The 11,998-nt window shown below is 41.8% G+C and overlaps 1 protein-coding gene and 1 pseudogene across 2 annotated transcripts; both read left to right on the forward strand.

Annotated features, from left to right (window-relative positions):
• The first annotated feature begins 5,623 nt into the window (after nt 1–5,623).
• Nucleotides 5,624–6,029, forward strand: LOC101129435 (centromere protein S-like; annotated as a pseudogene).
• An 877-nt stretch (nt 6,030–6,906) lies between these two features.
• On the forward strand, nt 6,907–10,727 carry ARL4A (ARF like GTPase 4A). Of its 2 annotated transcripts, XM_055392509.2 has the most exons (3): nt 6,956–7,047; nt 7,624–7,732; nt 8,170–10,727. In XM_055392509.2, exon 3 carries the CDS (start codon nt 8,259–8,261, stop codon nt 8,859–8,861), a length of 603 nt encoding a protein of 200 aa, XP_055248484.1. In that variant the 5' UTR covers nt 6,956–7,047; nt 7,624–7,732; nt 8,170–8,258; the 3' UTR covers nt 8,862–10,727. The 2 variants fall into 2 exon arrangements, with proteins under 2 accessions (XP_030869337.1, XP_055248484.1); XM_031013477.3 differs by lacking the exon at nt 7,624–7,732 and having other exon boundaries at nt 6,907–7,047.
• The last annotated feature ends 1,271 nt before the right edge of the window (nt 10,728–11,998 follow it).

Consider the following 11,998-nt stretch of genomic DNA (forward strand, 5'->3'; position numbering starts at 1 on the left):
ATTTAAGAACGAAAAGGTATATGTCATTTGTATTTTCTCTGTATGAAAATTTGCCTTCAAAACTATCATGTTCTCTGGCCGGACACAGTGGCTCACTCCTGTAATCCCAGCACTTTAGGAGGCCGAGGTGGGCAGATCACCTGAGATCAGGAGTTCGAGACCAGCCTGGCCAACAGGGTGAAATCCCTTCCCTACTAAAAATACAAAAATTAGCTGGGCATGGTGGCACGCATGTGTAATCCCAGCTACTCGGGAGGCTGAGGCAGGAGAATCACTTGAACCCAGTAGGCAGAGGTTCCAGTGAACCAAGATTGTGCCATTGCATTCCAACCTGGACAACAAGAGTAAAACCCCATCTCAGAAAAAAAAAAAAAAAAAAAAACTATCACTTTTTTTGTGGAGGTCTGTGGATTCTTGTTTGAGTAGTTATTCTTAGGATAATAAGCATTCATTCAATAAATCCACTGAATTCTTACTGTGTGCCACACACACATTGCTGTAAATATGGGGGAGAAGGCAGCACACAAAATTGACATTTTCCTTGCTTCCTGGAACTTACAATAGGAAGTAAGAAGGGGACAGTTAGAGAAGGAACACAATAGACAGATATGAATCATGTCAGGTAGTAACAAGCGCAAAGAAGAAAAACAAAAGCAGAGTAAGGAATAGGAATAGAGAGTTCTGGTGGAGAGAGGGGTACAAGGCAGATACTTTAAATAAGGCTTTCAGGGAAGGCCTCTCTGAGGAGGACATATTGAAACCTGGGAAAGAGCTTAACCTCAGAAGCAGAGAGACTACATGAGAGGCTCTGGAATTTTGATGGGCATTAGAGACACAGCAGTGGTGGTGGTGATAAGTGGTCAGGTTTGAATATATATGTCAACAGGACTTGCTGAGGGGTCATGTTGGATGTATGAGGATGTAGATATATTGGGTTCTAATGAATGAGATAAATATTGAGTGAAAGGAGCAGGTTTAGGGGCTGAGATGCTTATCTGCCATTCATTTGCAGAGTTCAAGAAAGATGTCTACTTTGAGACAAATTTGGGAGAATACAGATTGTTTAAATCCCTGGTATGGATGAAATTACGTAAGGAAAAAGTATAAAGACCTAAGGAGCCTTTGAGTACTCCAACAAGAGGCCATGGAAACTTGTGACAGAGAGGATTAAAATGTTGATGGAAGAAGACAGAAATGCACAAAAGCGTGCACAGATCTGGACTGTAGAAATAAAATATAACACACAATGTTAGTTAAAGCTGGAAAGAATTAGGACTCATTTGTTCTGATGTGTCCCCCTGTTGAGGCCCTGTTGGACTGGATGTTCTGTCAATCATGCCAGTGTAACCAAGTAGTTTAGCTTCAAAATGCATATTGAAACTTTTTTCCTTTCTTGCTTTTAGCCTTGATACATACTTTAAAACTCTGTCTCCGGCCCTTCACACCAGACACTCTCTTGCCCTGCTAGCTTACCTAATTATGTGCTTACTTAGAAGTTCAAGGGGCTAAAGTTTTTGTTGTTGTTGTTGTTGTTGTTTGTTTTGAGAAGTCTCACTCTGTTGCCCAGGCTGGAGTATAGTGGCACGGTCTCAACTCACTGCAGCCTCCACCTCCAGAGTTCAAGGGATTCTCCTGCATCAGTCTCTTAAGTAGCTGGGATTATAGATGCCCACCACCTCGCCTGGCTAATTTTTGTATTTTTAGTAGAGGCGGGGTTTCACCATGTTGGCCAGGCTGGTCTCGAACTCCTGACCCCAAATGATCTGTCCGCCTTGGCCTCCCAAAGTGCTGTGATTAAAGGCGTGAGCCACAAGCCCCGGCCCCAGGGCCTAATCTTGAGACAAACTAGACGCAAAGACCCAGTTGTGAAATTCCAGAGATTACCTCAAGGTGGTTAATCTACAACCTGGCCATTGTTGAGACTCTGATGCCAGCCTGCACTCCAGGTAGACCATGACTCAAGACAGAACAAGACACATAGACCTTGTACCCAGCGCTACTCCCACATGCCTCCATTCCAGGTTCCCATTTTAAAACTCCTCTCCCCAGCCTAAAGCTTGAGATGGTTCGAGGCCTGAGCCCAGCCATTCTCCCATCTGTCAGCATTTGAAAAAAAAGCTGCTTTCCTTTTACATCTCACGTCTCGTGCTTTGACTTCTGAGGCCCAGTGGTAAAAAGGCATCATGCCACACTACCGAAGACTCACTTTCTATGTCCTTATTTCTTAAATTTGGATCTGCCTCTTGTAGTGTGGCGTAATGCCTTTTTACCACTGGGCCTCCTGGCAGTTGGACCTGCACTCAGGTATGGATATGCATGTGAAGGCTTTTCCAGAGGAAGGGGCAAACTGTCCTGTGACTTGAAACTAGGTGGAGCTAGGCCTTGAAGCTGTCCATAAAAGAAGTTCAGGAGGAGGGTTTAGACTTGTGGACTCCGGAAATTCTTGTCTAGGACCCATTCCAAGTGAATTTTGGGTTGTACTTCCCTTCTGACATCCTCTTTCTAAAGTTTTGTCAAAAATTGTACCCTGGCTCTATGCTGCCATGGATCAAAATGAATTAACCTAAATGTGAACTCCCTAGAATACAGTGGGTAAGAGAAGAGACTTGGAGCCACACACAGGAAACAAACTCCTGCTCCACTGCTTTTTAGCTGAAAAATCAGTTAGGAGGTAAATTAGTATAGGTGAGAGGTCACAAAAACCAGATCCAAGTAGTGGAAATGGGAGTGGAAAGACATGAATTAAAGGGAGCTTGATAGCTAATCATAAGTGGGATATAGGATAATTTTTTAAATGGCCCTGAAATGTCCACTTGGGACTACTGAATAAATTGCCGTCAACCAAAACAGGAACTAAAAGAGGAAGGCCGTGTGTTTAGCAAGGATGCTAATAAAATGATACAAGGGAATCAATGTTTATATGCCTCTAAGAAATTCTCTATTATTCTCATAATAAATATGCATGGAAACAACTAAAGTGAGGTATCCTAAACATATACATCTATATCTATACACATACACACACATACACATGCTGTGGCAAAGGTGAGGAAGGACACGATTTCAGTATGTGCATGCTTAACTTATGTATATCATAAAAAATCAGGCTATGGAAGAGAAGAAGAATGCTACATGCATCTGATTTTTAATTTTTATTTTCATAGATTAAGGGGGTATAAGTGCAGTTGTGTTACATGGATATATTGTGTAGTGGTGAAGTCTGGGCATTTAGTGTAGCCATCGCCCAAATAATGTACACTGTACCCAATAGGTAGTATTTCATTCCTCACCCTTCTCCCACCCTTTCACCTTTTGAAGTCACCAATGTCTATGATTCCACTCTATATGTCTATGTGTATCCATTGTTTAGCTTCTACTTAGAAGTGAGAACACAGGCATCAGATTTGATCTGGGTCCCGATATTTAATTCAAAAAGAGAATCAAAGTAAATTACTCAGTTGTAGTTATTTAAAAGGAGAAAACTTACCCATTTCTTATGATTAGTATTTCTTCAAAATGTCTAATCATTAATTATCTGAAATACTTACTTAAAATACAGATCACTGGCTCCTCTCCTGATGATTCTGATTTGGGGGGTCTGAAATAGGAGGAACTAGGAATCTATACATTTACAAGCATTAACAGGTGATTCTCATCATTAGCCAAGTTTGGAAAACCACAATTAAAGGTGAGGTTCCCAGAGGCCCTAGTGCCTCAGTACTTTTTCATGGTACCTCAGGCCAAAATAAATAGCCAACATTTCTATTTATGAAATTGATAGATCCAAACTTGATAGTTGTAGTTGTTAATATGGTCCAACAGATGTCACTGTGCTTCCCTCAAAAAGTTAAACTATCCCACAGAACCCCTAGGAATTCTGACGCACCCCAGGGCACTAAAGCACTATTTACAAGCTACAGCCTAAAGGGAATTTTTTTCTGGCATAGAATATAAGTAAAAGCTCTGAATGGGCCTTCTATAAGATCAGGCAACAAAGTGAACCTTGTGTTCCACAAATTCCATTGCTTTTAATATCATTTGTTGCTGTTTTCATATGGTTTTTATATATAGAACAGGCACACCAAACATGTTTCTACAGAGGCAGAGAGCACATTTATTTTGTATGTGTGTGTTGTGGGGGGCATAGATGATCTTGATTGCATATTCTTTTCTTATCCATTCTCTTGCAGCCCTTTAAACTTGTAAAAACCATTCTTATCTCCGGAATTTGACCTACAGGCTGCAGTTTGCCAACCACTACTGTAGTTTTAAAACCTAGGGTATAACATTAAAGTGCAATTCAGTGAGGATGATTCTGCAAGATTGGAAGCCCTCAGTATTTTTGTTTTCCTTTTTTCCCTTTTTGCTCCAGAGAAGACTGTGCAAGGAATACTGGAAGGACCTAGTGATTTCAAAACTACTGTAAACAGAAGGTGGCCACAGAATTTCCTTGCTCTAAATTCTTGACTTAAGGAGGATCTGCAAGTTATCCCAGTTTAGTAAAGAATCCCTGTTGAATTTCCAATAAAAGGAAATAGGTTATTGCACTAAGCCCTTTATCAATTATTAGCTGATTATGTGAATGGCTAATGAGATTTCACAATTATAACGAATCAGGCAATCCTTAATAATAGTTTCATGTTTATAGAATATGCCATTTGATATTTCTAGCTCTTATTCCCAAAATTAGTGTGGCTGTCTTGAGATTATGCATTGTGCTTAGAACTTAGGTTTTTATGTCGTTTTTTTGTTTTTGTTTTTGTTTTTTTTTTGAGACGGAGTTTCGCTCTTGTTGCCCAGGCTGGAGTGCAATGCCGCTATCTCGGCTCAGCAACCTCCGCCTCCCGGGCTCGAGCGATTCTCCTGCTTCAGTCTCCTGAGTAGCTGTGATTACAGGCGCCCGCCACCACTCCTGGCTAATTTTTTGTGTTTTTCGTAGAGATGGGATTTCCCCACGTTGGCCAGGCTGGTCTCGACTTTTAAAGAATCCGGTATGACAAGTATGCATGTTCCTGTGCTAGTCATAAAAGAAATAAATATCACTGGCAATAGCGGTCTTGAGAAAAACTAGGATATTTCTTGAGGAAGCTCCAATCCATATTTAAAAACAAAAAAAGCACACTTTTAAAAAAGTGTACCATATAGGTTCTTCCAAGTTACAGTCTTACAGCCTTCACGAAAAAGATGTTTGTCGATTAAAGCTTTCCTACAACTTCAAGTCATTACTTCTTTTGCAGGTTGTCATAAGCACCCTGAAATTACCGCTGAAACCATTTTATAAATTTAGTCATCCATAGAGACTCCAATATTCCACAAGGGCAGGGACAGTGTATTTTGCTCACCATTTTATCCTCAAGCACACAGAATTGTGTCTACTGCCTATTAGGTGTTGAATAAATATTTGTGAACTTATTGATCAAAGACAAAATTACATTTAGTCAGAATCATCCAATGAAAAGCATTTTGCATTTGATGACTAGTAGACTTAGATGAACAGTTCCAGGACCACCACTAATTTTCCTTGGGTCATTAGAAACATCCCTTTGGGGCTGCGGAGGGAAAATCCAATCTGGCCGCTACCCCACAGCCCCTTTCTGTTCTGCGCGTTTGCCTCCCCGTTCTGATGGAGGAGGAGGTGGAGGTGGAGGAGCAGCAGAGATTTTCTTAGCCATTTTCTTACCAACAGAGGCCAAAGGAAGCAGCAGTGGACTACACTGTGGGTTGTCTTTGCGAGGAAGTGGCATTGGGCAGAGATGCAGTTCAGCAAACTTATCATTGCAGCAATTTCGGAGCTGACTTTTCGACAGTGCAAGATCTAGAAATGTGTGCAAGACATGCGAAAAGAACCACCATTAACACTGAAGATGTGAAGCTCTTAGCCAGAAGGAGTAATTCACCGCTAAAATACATTCAGACAAAAGAGAAGAGCTTGCTCAGATTAACCTAGAACGAAAGGCACAGAAGACAAAGAAGAGGATGGAAACAAAAATGCAAGGGAGCCAGCAGAGGCTGGAGTACAGGAAAGTTAAGAATTAAACTCTCCCGCTGCTTGGAAAATGCAGCTTTCTGCGGGTAGAGCCACCTAGTATGTATATGGCCACAAAGGGAATTTTGAAGGGATAAATAGAGATTAAAAAAAAAAAAAGGCTAGATGGCTTTTTGTGTTGTATTTTCCAAGTCGTTAACTGCAAACACTAGTTTTAAAGAGAACTAGACACTCAATCAAAATACTCCTGTCTCACTCCAGCACATACAAATGGTGTAGTTGAATGGTATATTGGAAATTATATCTATTGCAATTAAAATTGTGTGAGCAATTTGAAAGAAAAAGAAAAAAAAGAAACATCCCTTTCATCTTTCAGAGTGTATTTCCTTATGTGCCAAACTGGAATATTTCTATCTGTGGCCAGTTCCCCGGGATGCTGCTAGAAACACGTGAGACGCGCGTTCATTTGCTCTACAAAAAGCGAATGAAGGCGCAGTTACCAGTCCAGTCAACCCAGGCTGCTTAAGGTCAACTACTGGGGGACTTCCATGTCACCTCGATATATACGTAACCCGTGTGTGCCGTAACCCGTGAACTATGGAATCCCTAACCGCGAATCACGTGGCTGCTGCCCCGCGGACGCCCTAGACGCCGTGAGGGAAGGCGGTGCCAGGCGGGGCCTGTGCCAGGCGGGCGGGCCGCCGCAGACAGAGCTACCCGGAGCAACCGCTCAGGGGTGAGGCCGGAAGTCCCATCCGACCTCGCGGGCAGCCAGCGCTAGGCCGATTCGAACTCGACCTTGTTTTGGCGTTGCTAGGAGACGCGGCTCCTGTGCGCCCCCTACAGGCCGGCGCCCGGGCGGCGCGCGGGCAGGGGGCGGGGACTGTCGCGTGGAGCAGCCGGGCGAGCACCGTTACGGCAGCCTGGCGCGCGGCGCCCGCCAGGCGCCCAGTCCTCCGCCATCGCCCACGCCTCCCTGGTGCCAGGGAACAGGTATCAGCGCGCCTCCCTAGCGGCCGGGAGAGACGCTGAATGAAGAAGAGGGAAGGACGGTTAGTCAGGTGAGCCGCGGCGGGGTGGGCGGCCGGGGCGGCCACGCCCTGCCGAGGGAGAAGAGCTGGTCGTGTGCGGAGGGACTGGGTGAAGGGATCCCACTTCGGGGAGAGTGGGCTTATCCCGGCGGGCGCGCCAGGTGGGATCTCTAGCGCCTCAGGGGCCCGCGCGGCAAGAGCCGGCACCCTCGGGCCCGCGGACAAAGGGTTAACGCGTTGGCAGTGACTGCGGGCCCCGGATGTGAGAGCCTCGGCTAGGCGCCCTGGCTGCGCTGCACGTGCGCCGAGCCGAACGGAGCCGGCAGCCTGGCGGCGACCTGACCGCCCGAGGCTCCCCTTCACCTGCAGCGGCTGCTCGGCTCCCTCTGGGAACGCCGCCTTTTCTAACTTAAGGGCAACAGGTGGTGTCGGTGGACCGAGAGAGAGCTCAGCTCCGCCGCGCTGGGAGCGGCAGTTACCCTCACCAATTAGGGAGCGGGGGCGGGAGTTGCATGGCTACCCTGATGCGGGTGACCAATGGGATTTGGGATCATGAGTGGACCGGGAGGAGTGGGCGTGGTCGGAGTCTGAGTCCAACGTTTCTAGTGCGGCAACTGCCAGAGCTGCTTGGAGAGCTAAGCTGGAAGGGTGCTTATCCCTGCGTAGAAACGCCTGCCAATGCTTTCTCATTTGGACCCAGACTCCAGATCGGAAGGTGAGAACGTTGTTATTTTGGAAGGGGTAGGAGGTAATAGTGATCTTGGGTATGCTGTTAAGCATGTCGAATTAGATTCCGAAGATAGGACTATCTGCTATGAGTTTTCTGCCAAATAGGCACTTTGTGGTTACGGCCACTTAGACCAGATACTGGTGACTGGGTTCTTTCCAGAATGAGGTCTTTGAGGTTTGGGGACCCAGGAGAAAAACGTACATATTACTGCAATTTAAGTAAACCAGATAATTTCAGTCACTGTTATTCCATCGTTTGTCTTGGACTGTGTGTGTTTTCATGTACGTTTCATATCTCGTCTGGTTTGTTTAGCGAAGCAAGTTATAGTAAGTTCTTCGTGTTGTTTATTTTAGCAAAGTAGAGCAAACCTGTTTTAATGTATTATTTCAGGAGAATAACTTATTCCTTCTTCCCTCTCCCAGCAATCTTATAGCTGGATCAGCTACCAAGAGAAGTTCTAAACCAAGAAGAGAAAAGCATTTCAATTTGGGACATTTATTTGCGCCTGGAAATGGGGAATGGGCTGTCAGACCAGACTTCTATCCTGTCCAACCTGCCTTCATTTCAGTCCTTCCACATTGTTATTCTGGGTTTGGACTGTGCTGGAAAGACAACTGTCTTATACAGGCTGCAGTTCAATGAATTTGTAAATACCGTACCTACCAAAGGATTTAACACTGAGAAAATTAAGGTAACCTTGGGAAATTCTAAAACAGTCACTTTTCACTTCTGGGATGTAGGTGGTCAGGAGAAATTAAGGCCACTGTGGAAGTCATATACCAGATGCACAGATGGCATTGTATTTGTTGTGGACTCTGTTGATGTCGAAAGGATGGAAGAAGCCAAAACTGAACTTCACAAAATAACTAGGATATCAGAAAATCAAGGAGTCCCTGTACTTATAGTTGCTAACAAACAAGATTTGAGGAACTCATTGTCACTTTCAGAAATTGAGAAATTGTTAGCAATGGGTGAACTGAGCTCATCAACTCCTTGGCATTTGCAGCCTACCTGTGCAATCATAGGAGATGGCCTAAAGGAAGGACTTGAGAAACTACATGATATGATCATTAAAAGAAGAAAAATGTTGCGGCAACAGAAAAAGAAAAGATGAATATCAATACCTATTATATCTGTGTGGAGTAGGTTTTCTCTGGTCTGATTTTGACAAATAGAAGAGTGTCTACAGCGTGGTTTGCCTGTCTGCCCTCCTGGATGCTATTAAAGCTTTGTTTTGTTGAACAATCAGATGCCCAACTCTGTTGCCTTGTGGAAGATGAGTAAATGCAGTGCTTCTTAAAGTGGTCTCTTCTCCCTACCCCACAAATCTTTTGGTACTACCATTTGGGGAAGCCAAGCAAGGATAGTAAATTGACCAGAACACACTTGTGGGAATTTGGCCTGAAGTTAGTGAAATAAAACTTTAAAGAGTGTCTGCCTAGTGTTTTGTGCTTACATCTTTCGGGGGGAAGCCTTTGCAAGAAAATTGCATACAAGGCTTTGTAACGATCAAGTGCTAATCGATGGAAATGTTAAGGTAGATTAACATATATGCAGTTATATTGATCACATTGGTCCAACCAGTCCTTTTTTGAAGTAAGGGACAAGGAGTAAGTATTTTCTTTTTTAGGTTTTGGCCAAATGATTTTTGACGCTTTCTGGAATCAAGTAATTTAATAGTATAGCTTAATTCTAGACAATGTTTAAGTTGGTCTACCTTTATTAAAAATAAGATATTTGGGGTATATTCAAGTGCATGGATTAGTTTTCCTGACAAAGCATGTTTTGGTGTGTAGTCTTACTTTTTAGAAATAGCTATGCATCGTTCTACACAGGTTTAAAACAACTTTTTTGGGGATTTAGGGCTATTATAGGAATAGTTTGTTGTCAGAAGCACTTTCACTTGAAGAACCTAAAATGATTGACTCATTCATAGTAAATATGGGCATGTAAACTAATAAATATGCACTGGATACATATATGGATTTATGAAGAAGGCAATTCATTTAGTCAAGAGGATGTAATTAAAATATGTGGTCTCTAAAATATTCCAGTTACAAGATATTTGTTTTATTAATATTTGCTGGCTAAAAACAAATGTGGTTTTTATATATTTTTGTAGTGTGTTGAGAAGAGCAAAAGCTTTATAAATATACCTGATGCGCTGTAGAGTGAAAATGTAAAAGATAACCTGTATGTGTTCCGAGCTTTAATTTTTTGTTTACAAATTGAACAGTGTTACATGGGCTGTCCAGTCCTGATTATAGAGGGGAAGAAATGGTAACAGTATGGCAGATAAGAATTACAATTATAGAAAATGGGGAAAATAACAAACCTGTTTTATGAAAATTCACTGGTGCTGTTTACATTGGAATAAAAAGCTCTATAAGGAGGAAAGACCTTTATCTAATTCTTATCTACAGATATTTACTTCCAGTGACCATATTTTACTAAATCAGCTTATTTTTTATGTCTAAAGCAACAGCTGTTCTGAAAAATCACCAAAAGAAATGCACTTTGCTAGCAGGATTTGTTTTGGCTTTGGGTTTTTTTTTTTTTTTTTTTTCCAGTGGCATAACAGTTTTTGGAACCTTGATTCTTGGGTCACACAAAATGAATGAAGTAGCTTGATGTGGAGCCTCCATATGTTAAATATTCCTGCACTAGTGATGGTCACTTAGAACGTTTATAGAAATGTGGATAATAACTACCAATAAACTACTTGAGGCACTAGGAGAACAGTATTTGACTTTGAATTTTACTGTATTTCCACTTTTGCTGAAGCTTTTAATCAGATGTGTAAAAACAATTGACCAGCTAGGCTATTTAGTCCCATAGTAGTTTAGATCTGCTTAGATGTGACAGGCATTGAAGGCTGTTGTTTTTTTTTTCTCCTTTCACTGATACTGAAATCATGGTATCTGCTGCAAACATGAGTAGATCCATGATGGATTAATAAAGCTTGCTGAAAAAAAAAAAATCTGTGTATCAATTAGATTTACCAGTTTGCCTGTACTTTCTGTCTACCTACTATATAAAATAGTGCTGTTTTTAACTATTTCAAAAGCTCGTGTGTTGACCCTTTGTAGCCTAAGTACGTAAACAAATTAATGTTATCTAAGTTTTTCATATTTCATGGACAACAAAAGAGAAAATGGCATGAACACTGTACAAACTTTGATTTATAAAAGACAATTTCAGCTATAAAACCCATCCTAAGATTTTCTAGCTTGCTAAGTTCAAGTTCCCTACCGCCTATTCTAGTTATTAACACCGTAGTATAATGAGTCTTTAAATTCTGAAGAGTTTAGACTATGCTTTCATATCTAGTTTCTTATTATGGCGCACCTTTTCTAGTGCATAGTTCTAAAATATTTTCTTGTATTTGAAGTTACTTGGTTTAATACAAAATATTGAGGACTGCTCAACTGAATCCAAGTTAATATCAAAGAACAAAGTGTAAGAAAAATAAAACCTTTTGATAGTTAAAGATAATTTTTAAAATGTGCAGAGTTCTTAAAATGGTTTATAAATGGTATTCTTAAACCATCAGAAGTTTACTAAGACTTAATCATGGAAAAATGAACTAAATCTTTATAGGGAGACAAAAAAATGAAGTTATTAATGTAAATATATGTATATATAGGAATAATTACTGGTCTGTAAATGAGTGATGGTTTATCAACAGAGGGAAAGGCGTAGACTTTGTACAAGGCTTTTTTTTTTTTTTTTGAGACAGAGTCTTGCTCTCTTGCCCAGGCTGTAGTGCGGTGGCACAATCTCAGCTTACTACAACCTCTGCCTCCTGTATTCAAGTGATTCTCCTGTCTTAGCTTCCCAAGCAGCTGAGATTACAGGCACACCACCATGCCCAGCTAATTTTTATTTTTAGTAGAGATGGGGTTTCGCCATGTTGGCCAGGCTGTTCTTGAACTCCTGACCTCAGGTGATCCACCCGCCTCAGCCTTCCAAAGTGCTGGGATTACAGAAAGTAGCCACCATGCCCAGCCTGTACAAGACATTTGATGCAAGAATTGTTCAATTAATAATTCATGGTGACCTTGAAGGAAATCTTTGGTTTTTCAAGATTCTATTTAATAGAACAATTTCCTCTGTAATGTAAACAATGATTTCATCAGCGATAATAAAGATGCAAAAAAAGTTTTATCAAACTTTAGATGATGTAAAACTCAGCATTCAGCTGATGCAATTGAGAATCTTGAGTACACCATCATTTGAAGGTGGAATTTT

This window comes from Gorilla gorilla, chromosome 6 (assembly GCF_029281585.2).
Source record: "Gorilla gorilla gorilla isolate KB3781 chromosome 6, NHGRI_mGorGor1-v2.1_pri, whole genome shotgun sequence".
In the NCBI taxonomy this organism is placed as follows: Eukaryota; Metazoa; Chordata; class Mammalia; order Primates; family Hominidae; genus Gorilla; species Gorilla gorilla.

Coding starts and splice junctions, on each gene's coding strand:
- ARL4A (XM_031013477.3), top strand. CDS start 8,259: ATGGGGAATGGGCTGTCAGACCAGACTTCTATCCTGTCCAACCTGCCT.